Source organism: Myxine glutinosa, chromosome 3 (genome assembly GCF_964187855.1).
Source record: "Myxine glutinosa chromosome 3, kmMyxGlut1.1, whole genome shotgun sequence".
In the NCBI taxonomy this organism is placed as follows: Eukaryota; Metazoa; Chordata; class Myxini; order Myxiniformes; family Myxinidae; genus Myxine; species Myxine glutinosa.
Window position 1 is genome coordinate 150306003 of NC_136263.1, and position 21697 is coordinate 150327699.

Below are 21697 nucleotides of genomic sequence, written 5' to 3' on the forward strand. Positions count from 1 at the left end.
TAGTTGGTAGTAGGTAGGTAGGTGTAGTAGGTACCGTACCTGGTAAGACTTGGTAAAAGAGAAGAGCAGACAGTCCTCCCCGATGGCAATACCTGCATACAATACAATAAATGTCACAAGAAGCTTAAGGAAGTAACTATACGATGTGCTAGCCTAAGGCCTATTTTTAACTGGGCTTAACATACGTTTTCACAGTAAGTGTGTAGTCTTCTAACTTCAGTCGCTGTCAGGCGCCAGGGCTGGTTCTCTGACTCTCCGGGCACGGCAGCTTCGTCCACCAGAAGACGTTAGCTTGCAGTGATTAATTCGGTCTTCGGTGAATTCCATCTCAACTTCGGATATTTCCGGCCGTGAAAAACTATCCGTATTTCTAAACTAAATATGTAAACCGCTTATACCATATTTCTGGCCGTGAAAAACTATCCCGTACGGCCGCGAGATTTCTAAAAAATAATTCTTCGTCAATTTTAGAATATTTGACGCCGTTTTCACCGTCCGAAACGCGTAATAATATTTTTTCAAATGCTCGAATCTCATTGGTTCTGGTCTTTGATGACGATTTTCGTTGAAGATAACGAGGTTGGTTTTAACGTATTTTAATTACTAATGAGAGGTTTCATGAGATTATGAATTAAAGAACGACGGGTGAAACAAGCTCCTATTGAACTTTTTCGCAATTGTTTTATGCAAACTTCCGCATCCGGTCTATGGCTGTCTCCAGCACTTCATCCAGTGAGCGATTTCATTTTAGACATATTTTTGCAAATGCTCGACTCTCATTGGGTCCGGTGTTTGGTGACGCGTTTTGTTGAAGATAACCAGGCCCGTGCGGGCCGATGTTGGTCTTAAATTATTTTATTAATACTATTGAGGTGCATAAGATTGTGAATCAAACGACGACGGGTGAAAGAAACTCCTAATGAACGTTTTAAATTTGTTATGCATACTTCCGCCCACGCAGGATGGCTGCGCCCACTGCGCTTCGGATTCTCGAGCCAAGGCATAATCAGGTTTTCAACATAATACGTACTCGTTTATTGACAACACCGGCTTCGCCGGCTATAAAACAAGAAACTTTTCTTTTTTATTTATTTTGGGAGCGAAAAACGGAAAAAGCGGGGTTATCTCTGGAGATGCATCGTTCTAAAAGCGTTTTCCGCTCGATGTTAAATTTGCGCAGTTGTTTGTATATGCAGCACCGACAAGTGGATATACACATGCGTCATTCGCAAGACTTTTGTCGATGCGTTTGCCCAGTGTGCGTAATTTAACAATTACGTCGCAGCGGTGGCCGAAGAGCTCGGACGGACATTGACGGCGTCCGGCGATGCGGAATCACCTCAGAAAGCGCGTCAATGAGCTGAGGTGTTGCGCGCACATGCACACAAATCGCTCCTCCATCAAGCGCTCCATGAACCCATCCTCCCCCCCCCCCCCCCCCCACCTCCCTGCTCTCATCCCCAGGAGTGCGCGTGCTCAAAGAGACATCAAAGTGCATGCGCGCGTCTCGATCATTTCCTGAGGTTTTCTGGGATAAAAAAAAATTCAAACGTCATCACGTTGTCTGTTTCGGTGACGTCGGTCCTTTGAATGTATCGGAGTTCGGTGATCGATGCTTGGATAAAGCATTCGTTGAGCAGGAGTACACGTGTGAGACCTTGCACAGTCACGATGTTCAGCGAACCAGCTTGTGCTGAAAATACAAATCAGTGATATATCAACACACCTCTTCACAAAGACCCATAACGGCTTCAAGCACATACAGTACGAAGTTTTGAAAAAGCACTGATCATAAATGAATCTATAGTTAGGATCAGATTTGTGCGTAAGTTTCTGTATTGAAGGAACTTTTCTGTAGATATTATGCACACTTGTGGGAAAATGTGGAGGGTGGGAGAGGGGTGATTGACATGTTCCCTCTGCAGATGATGTGCAGGAGAAGTTGGTCATGGTCTTGTACTCTTTATTTTGACCAATGATATTCTCATCTTGCTCCTCTTACGTTCCTCCCTCTCCACTCAACTCGTGTCCCATCAGCTCTCACACGTTCCGCCAGAAACGCTTTCCCCAAGACCAACCTCAATATACTCACCTCCATTCTTTCTTTGCACTATATTCTCCCTTGTGAGACCTAATCCTGGAAAAAGTTTATTGAGTGATTCCCGACAGGATTTCAAGTCTGCTGCCCCACCACCCATGAAGTCTCCGTCTCCCCTATGCCATCACTGAGTCTTACTGCACTGTGGAGACCATGTTGTCACCCTTCCTTTGCAATTCCTCCCCTAGGCTGTAGTGTATCCATTTGTTATCTCCCTACTGTTTTCCCATGCTCTAGTTAACCCTCATTACCCTGCTTTTTGTATGCAGTGTTGAGGCACATGGAGGAGCTCAAACACAGAACAGATCAGGATGTAACAGAACAAAAATAATAACAGAAAGGAGGGGGATGGCAGACACACCAACAGGAAGGTTGAGGGATAAAATAGAGGCAAATAATGGTTGTGGGAAGGAGTGTAGGGTAGTGGAGAATACATGGAGTGAATAAATGGATAAGGCCAATAACTCTCAATCACTAAAGTGGAAGGAATAACTAGAAATCTGGAAAGAGGTACTTGAGAAGGGTTAATGGGGGTAGAAAAGATCATGGTTGTGGGTGAGGGGTGATCTGAGATGGTAGTGAACACCTGCCTTGAAGACCTTGACGCGAGAATGAGATTTAAGAGACTGGGGAAGTTGGTTCTTTTGGTGGGGAAAAATAGGTACAGATGAGTGGAGGAGAGCAGTAAGTCTGCATTTTGAGAGTTTCTCCAGAAAAGGGTTACTGGTGGACCATGTGCACCCTGCAGAAACCTGGGGCAGTGGGAGGAGGGGCCGAGCACGGAAAGGGTAGAGGGTGCAAGTCCAGAAAAAGGTGGTAGAAGACAGAGAGACCACTGACCTGTCTGTGATGGAAAAGTGATAAGCTCATATAATCAGCTTCATTGTGGGGAATTCTAATCATATTGAATGCATTGGTTTCCACATCGTCAAGCTGAGTAAGGTGTGAGGAAGGGATGCCAGCCCACAGGTGAGAGCTGTATTCCATCAATCTGCAGTTCAAAGCCTTATAGGTAGATAAAGGTTCAGATTTTCAATGTAAAGACTATACAGTGGAGGTTGTCGATTTGGCAATTGGCTTTGGAGGCCAACTCAAATATGTGGCTTGCACGAGAAAGAGCACGGCTGATCGTAAGGCCCAAACGTTTGAGTGAATGAACTCATTCCAGAGGATCGACAGAACTTCTGTTATTCTGATCTTCCTTGAGGCTTGATACCTTTACAAAAATCAAGCAAAAAACCATCTTATTCCTCTTTTCTCCTGTCTGTGCAGGTACCATCTGGAGAGGGTGATATCACACCGTTCTCTCTATAGGCTTCAAGCTAGCCATGCACCGCCATCTTACTATAATTCACCAAATGTCCGTCCGTCTGTCTGTCCGTTCGAAGGTACCGTAAAAACTGCTGAACCGATCGCAACGATAATCCTGGGATCCTGGGATTTTGGGTGGTTAGTCCTGGGATCTCCAGGAGTAAAATAGGCTATTTAGTTTTCCCAATTTCAGCTTTGGTCTCCAGCATTCTCAGGTTTGGACTCACGCATAACATTCGCGTTCGCATAACGTTCTTTGTGAAGATGTTGTTTTCCTGAGTGCTGCACAAACGGCTGCACCGATCGCTGCACAGCTGCACCGATCGAACTCGGTGACCTCGGACAAAGACCTTTTATAAGGACACGGGTTGAATCCCTGCTTGAGAGAATTCGAACCCATTTCAACTGAAGGGAACACGTATCGGGAGTACATACGACATAGCGATTGTGAACACGATTATCGATCACGATTCACGATCATCACGATCATAGTGTATCAATCACTGTGGGACATTTGGTGAATTATAGTAAGATACTGTTTATATTTTGATGATTTGCGTGTGATATGATTTAACGGATGTTTATATGAATCGTTTAAAAGAAAAAAGCCTTCAATTTCTGATATTTTACCTTTTCATTTGGGCCTCCCAATTGAAGCCCCGCCCATAGGGCGGGTACCGTTGCTAGTGTCATGTAATCCCACATCCCTACCCACAATCCTTTACATAATTTTTTACCCCCAATAACCCTACTGAACCCATCCATCTTGCAGGTTACTATATTTCCTCCTCTTTTTTTTCATGTTCTTTCATTCCCTTTCTTATTACGTCCAACTGTTGTACCGTTGTCAGTGTGATGCCTCATTACCCACCATCACCTCGCTTTTCCATGAACCTCGATTTCATATAAAGAAAAGGAGAGGGAGATGGGGGAGAGATTAGAGAGGGAGATGGGGGAGAGCGATTCAATTTTAACCAACAACAAGCTAATTTAACTTGATTTAACTAAAAAAAACTAAAAACGAATCAAAAAATAATTAATTAAAAACAAATTTAACTAAAATAATTTAAGAAACTGCTGTCGAAAGAAGCTTTCACAGACCGCCGTTTCTCAATGATATTGTATTCAAACTATTTCAGCGATGCCTTCATGTGACTTTATTCAATGTCTCACAAACCACCGCTATTGACATGTGGCTGCTAAACATAATGCTACAGTACACACCATCAAAGACAGCTGCAACACAGACAATTGCATCTTGGCAACATTTTAAACAAATGTCTAGCTTGTCAAGCGTGACAATATTTATACCCTTTCATATTTCGATAAATAGCATTTTCTCTATTAATTCACTTCATGTATTTCCACATGTACCACGTGGGAATCCAAAGTTAATCTCGAATAAAACACTTTTATTACAGCACATCTTTACCAAAAATAAAGAATGTTTTGGATTACCCAAACAATAAATAATGACCACAAAATATCACAGGACTTGACTGTTATAATTACAGGATGTGCATCTTGTAATAAAATCAAAATAAGCCATAAAATTCCATTCAATAAGTTAAAATGTACAGTTTTACAGTGTCTCTTCAATTCATGTAGTTCGACTAAACAACGCTCAAAAAGTGAACAAAAAAACAAAAACAAATGAAAAGTTTTTTTCCCCCTTTTTTAATTTTTCTCGAGCGAAACGACGGACATCGACACCCGCTTTGTGCTTCTGGACAGGCAGAAGGAAAGCGACAGGCTTTGTGTACCGGAGAGCGGAGCGGAAGCATGCATGCTTGCGGAGAATTGCGAGCAGCATTGGGACGACCGGTTCGCTATTTGAGCTTATTGTCCCTATACGCGTACTGTATATGTACATATAATTAGATCCTGTAGCGTCACGCTCAAACGCCTCGGACATATTATTGACGCGAATTGTGAACTCGTGACCCGGTTTTCTGGAATGCTTCCAATCCTTCTGAGCGCCATACTGCCAAAGTACTCGTTAATACTAGGCCCGATAACCTGTCACGTTTATGGCCTGGATCGCGGAGCGCTTTTAAAAAATACAAAAATCTGAAATCGACTTATCAAACCGAGGCCTCACTAAACCGTCGATCCTGCATGGGGGAGGCTTTTGTAATTGTGTAAGAAAAAGTAAATTCCCGCTTTGGAAACACGCACGTATAACGGCATGCAAACACTGGCAAAGAGGGTGTCAAGCCGTGGGAAAGAGAAAGATAAAGAGATAGAGATAGAGATAGAGATAGAGATAGAGATAGAGATAGAGATAGAGAGAGAGAGAGAGAGAGAAAGAAAGAAAGAAGAGCAAGCAGTCAACACAGAATAGATCCAAGCAGGACCAAAAGGCACACAGGACACGGAACCACACACAAGCACTGGAGCGGCGTGCGGGAGCGACAGAAAGGGAAAAGGTGACAAGAGGACACGTGGGCGAGCTTAGGAAGCGTCACGGCGGGATGACGGTGGTCTGGGTGGGAAAAGAGGGGATATTGGAGGAGAGGGCGGCACATGACATCTGGGCATAGCGGGTCCTTTCCATGGCTGCCCTGAAGGGCAAAAGAGCCCTAGCTGGCAGCGCGACAAAAATAAAGTGCTTATGGAGCGTCCTTCCCTCTATTGCAGCGTCGTCGCGATGAACTTTAGACCTAGAGAAGGAGTTTTAAACATTTTCACCGGTTATTTATATGCGTAAACCTTTTCCTCGCTTACTTTCGCCTAATTCAAAGTTACATTGATTCTTTGCTCCCATAACCATTTGCGCATGGAGTCCAGAACCAAAAATAAAAAATAAAAATATAACCCAATTCGCTCTGGACTCCTTCATTTTGTTTATACAACAGGCAGTGCATTGACGAAGGTATATATATTTATATATATATATATATAAGAGCAAAACGAACTTAACCACACTATGAAAACCACCGCCTTATAGCAAAGCATTGACCCTGTTTAAAAACACCACAAGTATACGGCAAATATGCACTTTAAGGCCCTTTTAGCAATGCAGCGGATACAAATGATCATTAATTCAAACTGCTTGCACATATTCACAAAATAAATTCAAGCTTCAAGTGCTGCCACCAATACATATTCACATGATTGTAGCTTTCTGAAAAAAAGGTTCGCCCTGTGCTCTACAATTTATTACAATACAAAAACCCCCGGTTCAAAAAATACTCCTTCATATTCGTGTTAACGGGACACCAACCTTCCCTTACCAAAACCGCTCCTTTGTCCGACTCGAAGTTAGCCAATTGCACCTGTTTTGCACTTTGCAATGGCATCGTACTCTAATATCTAAAAAGATATTTTCATCGAAATGTCAAGCTCTAATGCCATTTGTGAGCTCTGTGCAATTACGGGTCCCGAAGGTAATCCTGGCTCGTTTTGGTAAGAGAGGGTAAGACAGAATTCGCAGCTGATGAAATAAGGGGGGAAAAACAGACCCTTTTGGCCTGGAATGATTATCTTGCTGGAGATTTACTTCGATTCTTTTGCCGTTTCAAAGCTGCCGCCTCTTGTAACAACGACGTTCCGAACCCACCATCAGGAATGCTCAGACATTTTCATTTTAGCATTGTAAAACCACGCTATAAACATACCACATAGTGTGTATCAAATATGCCATCGTGTAGTTAAAATTCTACACATTTAAAAAGCCTTGTAATTGAAACTAACAATCAGCCGAACTTAGTGAGGCTGGAACGGTCTCTTCTTGTCCGGAGAAGACGAAATCAAATGACACCTAAAAAAAATTCCGGGGAGCAGGGATGGCAAAAAAGGAGCGGCAGGTTTTGCATCCATCATTGAAGTTGGTTGTGGAGAGTAAGGGAGCACAGGGACAGGATTAAGGAGATGAGGGTGGGAATAGTCCACAACTGCAGCGTGGTCATGCCTGGATGCCTTTCACCGCTTGCTTCAAGCTCTCCAGCAGACTGTTGCTCTGCGAGTTTTGCAAGTGCTCCGTGTTGCTGTACATGTCCGACAGCTTGCTCACGTACGTGTCGAAGTTCTGTTCGTTGAGCGGATCCTGCTAATGGAACAGAAGACACAGACAGGTACGGGCGAGTCAAATATCGTGTGGCATCAGCGGTGGAAACTGCAGTGACTATGCATGGGTATTGGGTATGCCCTCCTCGACAAAACACATTGACTGTCCACACGGATCGGGTGCCCTCTCATGGCCATACGCACCGAAGACAGGCTGTGGATAAGTGTTTGGCTGAGGTTGGAAAGTTCATGGAGCAGGTTCTCGCCCTGGCCGCCTGTTTCAAGGCTCTCTTCTTCCGCAGACTTCATGTTGCTCTCCAGGCTGGGGAGATGCTAGAGGGAAGAAAGGAGGTGCAAATAGTTTGGAGATGGCTAAACAAATCCGCTGGAAATAGCGCTTAAAACACAACCGTAAGAAAACGAAATTCTTAGAATTACACATACTAGGGTCAAACCGGATGGTACAGAGGTAGCACATTTACCTTTGAGTTGTCTATTCTTGGTTCAATTCTCTAACCGACTATAAATTGTTCGATTGGTGCTTTGCAGGCAAGGATGTGCTGTTCCCCATATGCACATTAGCCCAGGCGTTCTGTCTGCAAGCTACTGGATGTCAAAGATTCCACAATGTCTTTCATGAAGAGCAAGGATGTCAATGCTACGGTACCCTGTACAAATGACAAATTCCTGCTTAAATCGCCTTCGGTCAAACTTTATGGCTGGCCACCTGATTCGTGAAAGACTTGAAGCAATCTATCTCCTGCACCTGACTCCACAAGGAAGTGCACTTAATTGGGGGGCTTTAAAGTAGTGGTAGACTAAATTATTGTACTTATATATTGACAAATAAAAAAATAACATTGGCAGTTCGTGAACAAATGTGGACATCTCATTCGTCCAATGTCTTTGAAACCTCATTGTAATGTTAATAATAACTATGTAACACACACACACACACACACACACATTACATGACCAAAAGTATGCGGACACCCCTTCTAATTAGTGGGTTTGGCTGTTTCAGCCACACCCATTGCTGACAGATACAGTATATATATATATATATAACACTGGTCAACAGCCAAATTGGTTCTGACTTATTTTCAACTGTTTCTAACTAATTTGGTGCCCACGAATCCGAATCTGACCTTAAAATTTCGCTATCACGTAACCTTGACGTAGTACATTATAAGTGTGGAAAAAAATCTTTAGAGCATGCGAATTTCTTGATTAAGTCTCAATAAGTCTATTTATTGTCACAAAAAATATTGTGAACTTAAAGTTTATATTTACATCACATAAAAAATTTTAATCTCCAAAAATAATATGAACTTAAAGTTTATATTTACATCACATAAAAAATGTAAATCTCCAAAAATAATATGAACTTAAAGTTTATATTTACATCACATAAAAAATGTAAATCTCCAAAAATAATATGAACTTTATAAAATATCACAAAAAATAATATGAACTTAAAGTTTATATTTACATCACATAAAAAATGTAAATCTCCAAAAATAATATGAACTTTATAAAATATCACAAAGAATAATATGAACTTTAAGTTTTTATTTACATCACATTAAAAAAATGTAAATCTCCAAAAATAATATGAACTTTATAAAATAAATATCACAAAAAATAATATGAACTTTAAGTTTTTATTTGCATCACATTAAAAGTGCTTCTGAACTTTACTTTTGGTATGAAGGAGCAATCACTTTCACGCTGTAAAGTCCAACAGTAGTCGCCATCATGTTTGGATTGAATCGGCCTTGATATCGAGTGTCCGTGATGGCAATTTCCTGATGAAACCTTTCTCCATGTTCGTCACTGACATCGCCAAGATTTTGTGGAAAGAAGTCCAGATGAGAATGGAAGAAATGTATCTTGAGTGACATTCGAGCATCGAGCGCCTGGTAACTCTTCAACATCTTCTCCACAAGCTCTTTATAATTTGGTGCTCGAAAATTTCCAAGATAATTGTTAGCAAGAGCCACAAAGCTATCCTAAGCAACGCTTTCCAGCTCAGATAGTCTCGTTACAAAGTCCTGATTAGTGAGTACAAGACGAATCTGAGGACCATTGAAAACACCCGCCTTTACTTTGGCCTCAGATACAATGCCTTGGAACTTCATGAGCAAGTAGTGGAAGCCAGCACCATCTTGATCCACGGCCTTCACAAAGTTCTTCATCAAACCAAGATTCAAATGAAGTGGTGCTAAGAACACCTTCTCAGGGTCAACAAGAGGTTTGTGAATTTTTTGTGTTTTTTGTGTTATATTTTTTTAATATAAATTTTTTACCAAATCATTAGAAAGAAAAAGCTGAAATGTCTTGAGTCAATAAGTATTTTTTTTAGTAGTACCGATAGTACTTTTCAGAAAAAAAAATCACTTTTTAATCGTAATTATATATATATATATATATATATATATATATATACAGTATATATATTATATATATATATATATACAGTATATATATGTATATACTAGCTTGGCTCGGCTCGCTGCGCGTCGATACTGAGGAACGGGCTTATTTTAACTGAGGCTAATGACTGTACCTGAGTTGCTGTGTTGTCATGATTTTCACCAATCATAATACAAACAATTACTTTGCACAAATGTATTTGTTGTGTTTGTGATATTACATTTTTATAGGCAATTTAGGTTGAAGATTTAGGTTGAATGTTTTTTTTTCAAGAAAGAACCCCTCTGCACATACATTGGGGAGGGGTAGGTGCAGACTGGAAGTTTGGGACGATTACACCTCACCACGTAATTCAAAACACCTAAACCACCAAGTAATTCACAACATCTCACCACCAAGTAATTTAGAACACCTCACAGCCATAAAACACGTAATAAAAACACCTCACCACCACGAAATTAAAAACACCTCACCACCACGAAATTGAAAACACCTCACAGCCATCAAACACATAATAAAAACACCTCACCACCACGAAATTAAAAACACCTCACCACCACGAAATTGAAAACACCTCACAGCCATAAAACACGTAATAAAAACACCTCACCACCACGAAATTAAAAACACCTCACCACCACGAAATTGAAAACACCTCACAGCCATCAAACACATAATAAAAACACCTCACCACCACGAAATTAAAAACACCTCACCACCACGAAATTGAAAACACCTCACCACCACGAAATTGAAAACACCTCACAGCCATAAAACACGTTATAAAAACACCTCACCACCACGAAATTGAAAACACCTCACAGCCATCAAACACATAATAAAAACACCTCACAGCCATAAAACACGTTATAAAAACACCTCACCACCACGAAATTGAAAACACCTCACAGCCATCAAACACATAATAAAAACACCTCACAGCCATAAAACACGTTATAAAAACACCTCACCACCACGAAATTGAAAACACCTCACAGCCATAAAACACGTAATAAAAACACCTCACAGCCATAAAACACGTTATAAAAACACCTCACCACCACGAAATTGAAAACACCTCACAGCCATCAAACACATAATAAAAACACCTCACAGCCATAAAACACGTTATAAAAACACCTCACCACCACGAAATTAAAAACACCTCACCACCACGAAATTGAAAACACCTCACAGCCATCAAACACATAATAAAAACACCTCACAGCCATAAAACACGTTATAAAAACACCTCACCACCACGAAATTAAAAACACCTCACAGCCATAAAACACGTAATAAAAACACCTCACAGCCATAAAACACGTGATAAAAACACCTCAGCCATAAAACACCTGATAAAAACACCTCACCACCACGAAATTAAAAACACCTCACAGCCTTAAAACACGTAATAAAAACACCTCACCACCACGAAATTAAAAACACCTCACAGCCATAAAACACGTAATAAAAACACCTCACCACCACGAAATTAAAAACACCTCACAACCATAAAACACGTAATAAAAACACCTCACAGCCATAAAACACGTAATAAAAACACCTCACAGCCACGAAATTAAAAACACCTCACCACCACGTCATTTAAAAACACCTCACCACCAAGTAATTCAAAACACCTCATCACCAACTAATTCTAAACACCTCACCACCACATACTTAAAAACACCTCACCACCACGTAATTATAAATACCTCACCACCAATTAATTCAAAACACCTCACCACCATGTGATTTAAAAACACCTCACCACCACGACATTTAAAAACACCTCACCACCACATAATTCAAAATACCTCACCAACCACGGAAACAAAAGTTTGAGGGAGTCGTTAAATGACAACGCAGACACTGCCCAGATGTGTAGATATATAGATAAATGACTGTACCCGAGTTGCCGTTTTGTCATGGTTTAAACCAATCATAATTCAAACAATTATTTTGCACAAATGTATTTGTAATATACGTGATATCACATTTTATAAACAATTGAAGTTGAAAAAAAAACATTTTCCAAAAACAATTCCAAAAAAAAAAAGAAAATTGGAAGTTTTTCAAAAAGAATACCCTTTGGACATACCGACGGGAGAGATATGTGCATTCCAGAAGTTTGGTACGATTTCACAAAAGTTTGAGAAAGTAGTTCAGTGACAACACAGGACAACACAACACAGGACAGGACAGACGCTGCACAGATATATATATATAGTCCTTTAGGTGCTTTTTGCAATGCACTATATATATATATAAAAAATATATATAGTGCATTCAGAAAGTATTCAGACCCCTTCACATTTTTCACATTTTGTTATGTTGCAGCCTTATGCTGAAATCGTTTAAATTCATTTTTTTCCCTCATAAATCTACACCCAATACCCCATAATGACAAAGAGAAAACAGGATTTTAGAAAGTTTTGCAAATTTATTAAAAAGAAAAAACTGAAATATCACATTGACATAAGTATTCATACCCTTTGCTATGACACTTGAAATTTAGCTCAGGTGCCTCCCATTTCTCTTGATCATCTTTGCGATGTTTCTACACCTTGATTGCAGTCCACCTGTGGTAAATTCAATTGATTGGACATGATTTGGAAAGGCACACACCTGTCTATATAAGGTCTCACAGCTGACAATGCATGGTCTCACAGCAACAAGAGCAAAAACCAAGCCATGAGGTCGAAGGAAATGCCTGCAGAGCTCAGAGACAGGATTGTGTCGAGGCACAGATCTGGGGAAGCCTACAAAAAAATTTCTGCTGCATTAAAGGTTCCCAACAGCACAGTGGCCTCCATAATTCTTAAATGGAGGAAGTTTGGAACAACCAGGACTCTTCCTAGAGCTGGTTGCCCGGCCAAACTGAGCAATCGGGGGAGAAGGGCCTTCGGGGGAGAAGGTCACCTGATAGAGGTGACCAAGAACCCGATGGTCACTCAGGCTGAGCTCCAGAGATCCTGTGTGGAGATGGGAGAAACTTCCAGAAGGACAACCATCACTGCAACACTCCACCGATCTGGGCTTTATGGCAGAGTGAGTGACCAGACGGAAGCCTCTCCTCACTGAAAGACACATGAAAGCCCACAGTATCTTGTTTCTCACAGTCTGAGAGTCCTTTAGGTGCTTTTTTGCAAACTCCAAGCAGGCTGGGAGAGCAAGATGGCGCGACCGCGTCTTTTTTTTCCTTCACTCTCGAACCCTCCACGATGACGTCACACTCTCTGTCCAATCACCCAGCGCCACTCAATCATGAAGGCCGGGGTGTGGCCTCCCCATCACGATTCGTCGGGGTCGGAGTCTAATCTCCATTCGGGAATGTTCGGATGATGCCGTTCCCTTGCCGATCGGCAAATGTGCCGGGTTTGTCGGACCTAACGGCGTTGTGAGAGAATGAGTCCATTTACAGTGCGATTGTTGTCGTTATTGTGGCGGCCCTTTTTGATGCAATAACAACGAAGGGAATATCACAGGGCAATTACACATTGGGGTTTATCCATAAGCCATACCTAATTGGCATAGCTCCACCCCTCACATGGAGACACATATACGATCTTACCCAGACAATCGGCCTAACATAATTTACATCGAGGTGGCTTCACGGCATACGGAGCATTCTAAACCTAAATGTCATGAACTTCATGAAGGTATTTCATCCATACCACAAAACATACCAATATATATATACACGACATGGCCAAAATAATGTGGCCACCCGAACATCACAACCGTCATGTGCTCGTCAAACATGTTATTCCAAAATCATGGGCATTACTATGGCTGGCTTGGCAAGCAATTAGCGATTTGTACTTATGAAGATCAGGCTTTTGATGATGAGCGCTTGGAGTTCACTCGTCCCATCATTGCTTTAATCATTGTAATCTTCCCAGTTATTTCGCCTTCATAACTCATAAATTTCCTCACGGATTATCCAAGCCCGGCTGCGGAAGCCTTGACATTGATTCTGCTGGTTAATTTGTTGCGGTAATCTATAGATACACTCATAAAGTACATCAAAACTACAATCCTAAAGGTTTACCCTCAAACAGAGGTCTTTGCCCACTTTTCCCACTTGAATTCCAAAGAGGAATTCAAGTGGGAATTATCATAATTTAATAAAAAAATATTTCAAGTCACACAGAGCACAAAATGTCAGTTGATCCTTTTCAAAGCTTAGAGTGCTTAGACCAACATGGCAGAACTCAAACACAAGGCCAATGAACCTTATTTTATATGCATATATTTATGTGGAAGTGATGGGTCATATAATGAAAGCAGGTGGCACAAAAAGGGGAAATAAAATAGCACATTTTTAGCAGGCGAGGCAACGCTCGAGGCACCGCACGTTGCACCACAGGCACCGCACTATCTTTCTACTCCGCTTTTAGTTTCCCCACATACCCTCTCTCTTTCTACTATTATTTATGTTCTGTTATGTCCTTATCCATTCTGTGTTCTAGCTCCTCCACGATTCTCGACACTGCATGTAAATAAATAAATGTAAAAATGGCCCACACACAGACCTGACCACACCCAATATCACATGCAAGGAGATGATGAAAACGTCGTGAGGTCTTAACATCTGCACAACATAGTCATGTAATGTCTCCATATTCTCCCCATTGAAGGATACTGGGGAGAGTTTGAATAATAATAATTATTATTATTATTATTATTACATGCAGATTGTTTCTCCGTAATGTTTTCTGAGTTTGAATAAATAGTTCTTCTTGAGTTTGAAGAAAATCTGGGCAGTGTATATTGCCAAAAATGCAGGGAATAACAATTTTTTTTTTTTTGATGTTGATGTTTTGGCAATCTCATGAGAACTGAGTTTCTCCATCATTCTTCAAAGAAGAATAAGTGCCAATGCTTTGTTCATGCTGTTTCTCTGGAAGAAGAAGAATTATCATGGCTGAGTTTCTCTGTAATGCTTTTTCATTTAAAGTAGAAGAATGATCAGAAGCAGATAATTTTTCTGTAATGTTTTCCGAGTTTGAATAAAAAGTTTTCTAATTGAGTTTGAAATTTACAGCTCGAACCAACGTGTCGGAACTCCAACACGAGATTGATGGATGTTTTTTTTTTTTTTAAGTATCTAATATCTATTGATGTGGAGGTGACGGGTCGTGTAATGAAAGCAGGTCGCACGAAAAGGGGGGAAATAAAATAGCACAACAAAGGCAAGGCACCACCTGGGGCTGTTCGGCAGTTAAAATTTTGAAATTCAGTTCAGGTGAAGAGACTCTCGAGCTTCACATACATTTTAAAAAAAGGCACGAACACTGGCATTGCGATGTATACAGGAATACAGCGATTCATAGGAATGAAGATCATTTATATTACCATTTGGAGATATGAAGCTTCATTGTACAGAAACCGACCTGTTCTGGGACAAGGCATACATGAGTTGAGCGGACAAAATGGTGGAATTAAGACCCCAGCCTGAGCGACCTGAATGCAGGTTGACTAAAGGTAAGCCTGTTAGCGTAAATGATCTTCAAAAACACACCCAAACACCCAGTTTTCATTCATGCAATCCCTTAAAGGTCGAGACGTATGCATGTAAAGTTTGGGCCCGCTAGGTTTTATGGTTCTGGGATTATGGAGGACACGGACACACACACACACACACACACACACACACACACACAGCCTTTTATTATTATAGATTCTGAGTTGTATTAATTTACAGTTTGGTTCATTTTAAACACTCAATGCATACAAAGAAACAACAAAGACAATATTTCCACAACAAATACCAAGAATATGCACACATTAATTAATCATACTGGTCTGTAAGCACTTTCTTTTGGGTGATATGTAACGTCTCTTGATTGGGATCTGTGCATAATATCAGATTGTTCTGCTACTTGCTCGAATCACAGCCTGATAAAAGTAGCATAAACCCTACAGGTAGTTGGAAGTTGTCTCCAGTTATGTTAATCCATTCATTCATTAATATATCATGCAATTGCTATGGAGAGATAGGCAGCTCGGATCTGTGATGATGAATATGCCGTTCAAGCTCATCTCGAAGATGCTCAACTGGATTTGCAATTTGGGAAATGTGGTGGGCACAGAAGATGTCTGATTCCGTTTATCGACTCCTATAATTTCTGCAAACTTTTTGCCTGCCATTTTTGTGCAGTATTAACTTTGATGTGACAATCAGAACTAGAGTATAGGAGAATAATTTGTGATTGGATGAATTTGACTGATTTGCCATGAAATGTGACTCTAATAAACCCATTGAGTCTGTGCAGGCAACTGGGGCAAAAATAATGAATGAATAAAAATATTGATAACTTTCTTTCCTTTCTGTCTTGAGATATAAGTAAAAAAATATAGTAAAGGTCATCCCTCATGCACAACCAATATATTTGATGCACCTCTTTAAGAGTTTACAACTTTTACTTCCACTTCTGTGATGGAGAGTTTCCGGCTGTATCCATCTTGTTCAAGCAGTATCCTGTATCCCTGTGTCCTTCCCTCGTCCTCATTATTGTCCACAACCCTTAATTCTCCCATTCTCCCTCAAATTTGTCCGTGAACTCTGTTTTTAGTTTCCCCACATTCCCTCTCTCTTTCTACTATTATTTATGTTCTGTTATGTCCTTATCCATTCTGTGTTCTAGCTCCTCCACGATTCTCGACACTGCATGTAAATAAATAAATATAAAAATGGGCCACACACATACCTGACCACACCCAATATCACATGCAAGGAGATGATGAAAACGACGTGAGGTCTTAACATCTGCATATCTAGTCATGTAATGTGTACATATTCTCCCCATTGGAGGATACTCAACAATCGGTACACATTGCTAGTGCAGTTCTGGATTAAGAACACTTGGTCATCAAAACATTAGACCTATGCCTAGCTTTATCGATTAGCCAAACTAATTTGTGGTGCCTCCATTTTTGAATAAAGACCACAAGAGTATTTGATTCGCCTTAATTATAAATCTTCAATTACTTCAAGTTTATGTTATTTTAATATTTGTTAATTTTGTTTTTTTTAATTACCTCCGCCACCGAAGCTGGATGGAGGTTACGTTTCCACCCCTGTCTGTTTGTCTGTCTATCTGTTTGTGTGTCTGTGAACAAGATATCTCAAAAAGATGTGGACGGATTCGGACGGAATTTGGCGGAGAGGTTGGGTATGTGACAAGGACGAAATTATTCGATTTTGGTGAAGATCCGTATCCGGATCCGGCTCGTATAATTTTTTAATTGATTCTTCACTATTCGAAGACAGGGCCAAAAACGATTTTTAGCAGGATATCTCAATAAGTTGTGGACGGATTTAGACGAAACGTGGTGGACAGGGTGGGTGTGTAACAAGGAAGAATGGCTTAGATTTTTGGTGAAGATCTGGATACGAAAATTTTTAAAGTGATTCTTCACCTTTTATATGTATCTAATAGATAGGGCTAAAACCGAGTTGTCATAGCATAAACCCTACAGGGTTCTCGATACTGCATGTAAATGTTGCGGTAATCAGTGTTGTGGTGCATATAATAGATAGGGCTAAAACCGATTGATGTATAGCACGATATCTCAAAAAGTTATGGACGGATTTGGACCAAACTTGATGGACCGTTTGGGTGTCTGACAAGGACGAATCTATTTGATTTATGTGAAGATCTGAATATGGATTCGGATACGAGAATTTTTTAAAGTGATTCTTCACCATTGAGATATCGGACAAAAAGCGATATACAGCATGATATTTTAAAAAGTTGTGGACGAGTTATGACTAAACTTGGTGGACAAGTTGGTTAGGTGATAAGAACAAGGTGATTAGATTTTGATTTAGGTCCGAATCCAGATCCGGCCTATCAGTGGATACAAAACATAAACTGTTCATTCTGGTGGAGGTATGCGCTGTACCAAGTGTCTTTGTAGTTTTTAAAAGAAAACACTTTTCTTCCATATAATTCCTTTCAATGTATAATATCATTAAATCAAACTACAAATTATAACTTTATGAAACATCTATTGGGTACAGAGATGTTTACTTAACTTACGAATAAGGTGCATGATGGCACAGCCAGATTTAATAGACAGCTTTCAGGAGGGAAACTCTTGAAAACGAGATTACCATAACATACCTGCTAGACAGGTAAATCAAGTTATTATTTTTTATTCAAAGCTAATCAAGGATATGGAGGGGGGGGGGGGTGGGGGGGTGTAACTCAAAGTCGAACATTTCCCACACCGTGAATGCACCAGCCTGAGAAAGGTGAATCCAAGCGCAGGTAGATGTAGGGTGGAAAGTTTGTATGCGACAGATGATCATTTGTATGCGACATATTCCAAGATGAATTATCACGATACCAATGCTGTATTTCCAATGCTGTATTTCCAATGCTGTATTTCCAATGCTGTATTTCCAATGCTGTATTTCCAATGCTGTATTTTACGGGCACAGCATAATTCGGTACATGTTGGCCGAAAAAAAGTCCTGTTTCCATCAACAATTTATTTCCCAGAATGAGAACGTGAATTTGCACTGAGCTATACTGGCGAGAGCTCTTTTCAAGACGAATGACATTAAAACCTTTCCACGGCCTGCAATGTCTCCAGATCTATGTCACAAGAGACTGGAACATCCTGGTTTGAAAAAATAAATAAACCAATCGTTACTTAGAATCGTCACACAATTTTGAACGCTTTGGCAGATGTTCTGGGTGTTAAGTTAAACTACATCCTTCATCAAACATCAGAAGTTTTATCTATATGGTAAAACAATGTTGTTTAGCAATGCCAACTGTGTTTACAGGTCATTAAAACAACTGGAAACTTTTTTTGTAGTTAACGCTTGGTGTGCTGTCATTTGATACTTTAGCTGTCACCAATATACTCTCAGGAAAATGCGTTAACATATGCAGGACAATAACGTTGAGACATTAATGAAGCTTTGCAGGAATAAAGGACATCAGATGACAATGAATAATAAATGAGGAATTTTTAAAATAACAACAATGTTTTTTTACAATAAAATTACAATATATCCTGATGTGATGACTTCAACATCTGCTAATATCCTTTACACAGTTAGGAATATAGGAAATTGTTGTACCGTTGTACTGAACATGACGCAAGTGTGACTCTCCTCCTTTCGAAACTAAAGCAGACCAAATGCCTCTCGTGATTAAATAATTTACTCTTTGGTTATCCAAATCTCCCTCTATTGTTTCCCTCAACTACTTTTGGGGTGTTTTTGTGTGTAAAAAAAAAATCTCACACTACAGTGCGTATCAAAAAAAAAGGTAATCCGAATTCAAGGGGTTAATATACAAAGGTTATTTATTTTGACAATTTACATGTGGTTTACTAATTAAGAGGAGATCCTCTGCTTTCCATTGATACCTTCCATGCATCATTGCTGTCACACATGGCCGAGTACATGTTCATTGAAAATGACAAGTTCAAATCGCATTTTTACAAGTTTGGCTAATCGATTCAAGTCAGGATAATTAGTGCAAAATGAACGTCAGATGTGAACTTTTCTCAGGAATGATTGGCCTTTATGCACCCACACTTCCAACATGTCCACCTCCCCTTTCAACACAAAGCTCACAGCGGCAGTGCATGCCCTGAACTGCTCATCTCACCATAGCCGGGTCATTGCGCATAGCATCCACTTCATGTCGAATATGGCCCTGCAATTCGTCAAGATCACGGGGAGGAGTTACGAACACCTTGTTCTTTAAATGTCCCCAAAGGAAATAATCACATGGTGTGAGGTCAGGTGATCTTGGCGGCCATTCCACTGCATGGTTGAGGGCGATGACTCGGTCTCCAAAGAGTTCCCTCAGTCGATCTTGGACAGCAATCAGACAATGTGCTGGGGCGCCGTCTTGGGCCCACCAGAGATATCTGAAGACACCACGAACCTGTCGATCAAAGTTCTCCTCCAGCTGCGGTAAAACTTAATCATTGATCATCTGCAGATACCTGTTACCATTGACATTCCTTTGAAAGAAAAATGGTCCGATCACCTGACCACTTCCACAAAGTCCCAACCAAACAGTCCACTTTTGTCGATTCATGTTGGTGTCAAAATTAAATTCCGGGGGTTGTCCTGTCGGTGCATATTCAAGAACATTATGGGTATTGATCTTGCCGTCCATGGCGAAAGCAGCTTCGTTGCCGATAATGAGATACCGCAGGAAATTGACATCTGCTTCGCAACGTGCTATCAACCATCTGGCAAGCACCAGCCTCCTGGCAAAATTCCCTGGCGTAAGTTGATGCCGGATGTGAATCCGATATGGATGTTGGTGGAGGTCCAGTCTTGTGATTCGGTTGAATGTTGCCTAAGGCAATCCTGTCCCATTTTTTCTTGCGATGGTATCCCAAGGATGCTCCAAAACTTGCTGCCTTACTGCTGCAATGTTCATTTCCGATCGCCCAGTGCGCCTCCTACCAGAATTATCCGTGTTGCGGTTGAGGCTAGTGCCATGCTCTTGGTATTTTCTAAAATTCGCCCAGATGGTTTTGGCTGCTGGACGCTCCCGTTCTGGGAAACCTTCCCTGAACGCATCACGAGTTCGCTGCAAACTTCCAGTTTGGTGAAAGGTTGTAACCACGAAGGTCCGCTGTTCAGTTGTAAGTTGAACCATCTTTTCAATGACTCAGACTGTCTCTAAACCCATACACTGTAGGCCCATCTTAAATACCCATCTTAAACAAAGGATGATGCAACCGACGATTACCAGACCATCTTAACAATTTTACATAATCAACTTGGCAGTCGACAAGTAATGCGTCCATTTAAAACTGTCTTGCACTGATTAGCCAAACTTGTAAAAATGCGATTTGAACTTGTCATTTTCAATGAACATGTACTTGGTCATGTGTGACAGCAATGATGCATGAAAGGCATCAATGGAAAGCTGAGGATCTCCTCATAATTGGTAAACCACATGTAAATTTGTAAAACGAAATAACCTTTGCATATTAACCCCTTGAATTCGGATTACCTTTTTTTTTATACGCACTGTATAAGTGCCCATTTCCACTATTGTCATGCTGTGACAATTACTTTTGGTTATTAATGCATATCCTGCACCTGATTTCTCCTTTGTATATAGTGAATTTGTGTGTGTGTGTGTGTGTGTATATATATATATATATATATATATATATATATATATATATATCTATATATATATATATATATATATATATATATATATATATATATATATATATATTGTTGCGGATATGAGGACTGTATTTTTTTTGATTGTGTTGTATTGTGGTAAATTGGTGATGAATATTGTTTATTCTGCGCCTCCTGCCTCCGGAGCTGTGTAAAGGTCAAAGGGCGTCCCATAATTAGTCCATAAAGCATCCACACCACAGCCAATCATAGAATACCCCTGTTCAATAGTTATATCTTATTATGTGTTTTAGGGTAAGGCTGTGTCTCCCATTAATTGAAATACTCCATTGCACCAGTGAAAGAAATAGATTCCCTTCATTCCCACTCCCAAAACTTCCATTCCCCCTTTTCGTCAATTGCCATTCGCATTGCCAACCAACAATTGCCGCCATTGGCCACGAGGCAGGGTTGGGGAAGAAAGGCGGGTCCCCACCTCGTCATAGAGGGGAGGAGTGAGTCAGCCCCACTCAACCAACCACGAACAAGGGGTTGGACTTGGAGAGGGTGTGGAGAGAAACATCGAGGAGGTTCGCGAAGGTTGAGGGGCGGGGCCTATATAACCCGCAGCTAGGGCGTTTCCAAAAGAGATGAGCTTTTACAGAGAGACGAGAGGAAGTCCAAGCGGTTGAGTCCAAGAGAGGTGC

General features: G+C 40.6%; 1 protein-coding gene across 1 annotated transcript in view; it reads right to left on the reverse strand.

The window, feature by feature from the left end:
• Positions 1–4520: 4520 nt before the first annotated feature.
• MYT1L (myelin transcription factor 1 like) overlaps positions 4521–21697 on the reverse strand; it is a 226371-nt gene continuing 209194 nt past the window's right edge. Inside the window, exons 15-16 of the mRNA XM_078773623.1 lie at positions 7622–7750; positions 4521–7460 (exon numbers count right to left, since the gene is read on the reverse strand). Of these exons, the coding sequence (XP_078629749.1) occupies positions 7317–7460; positions 7622–7750 (273 nt within the window). The 3' untranslated portion in view covers positions 4521–7316. The remainder of the gene's footprint in view (positions 7461–7621; positions 7751–21697) is intronic.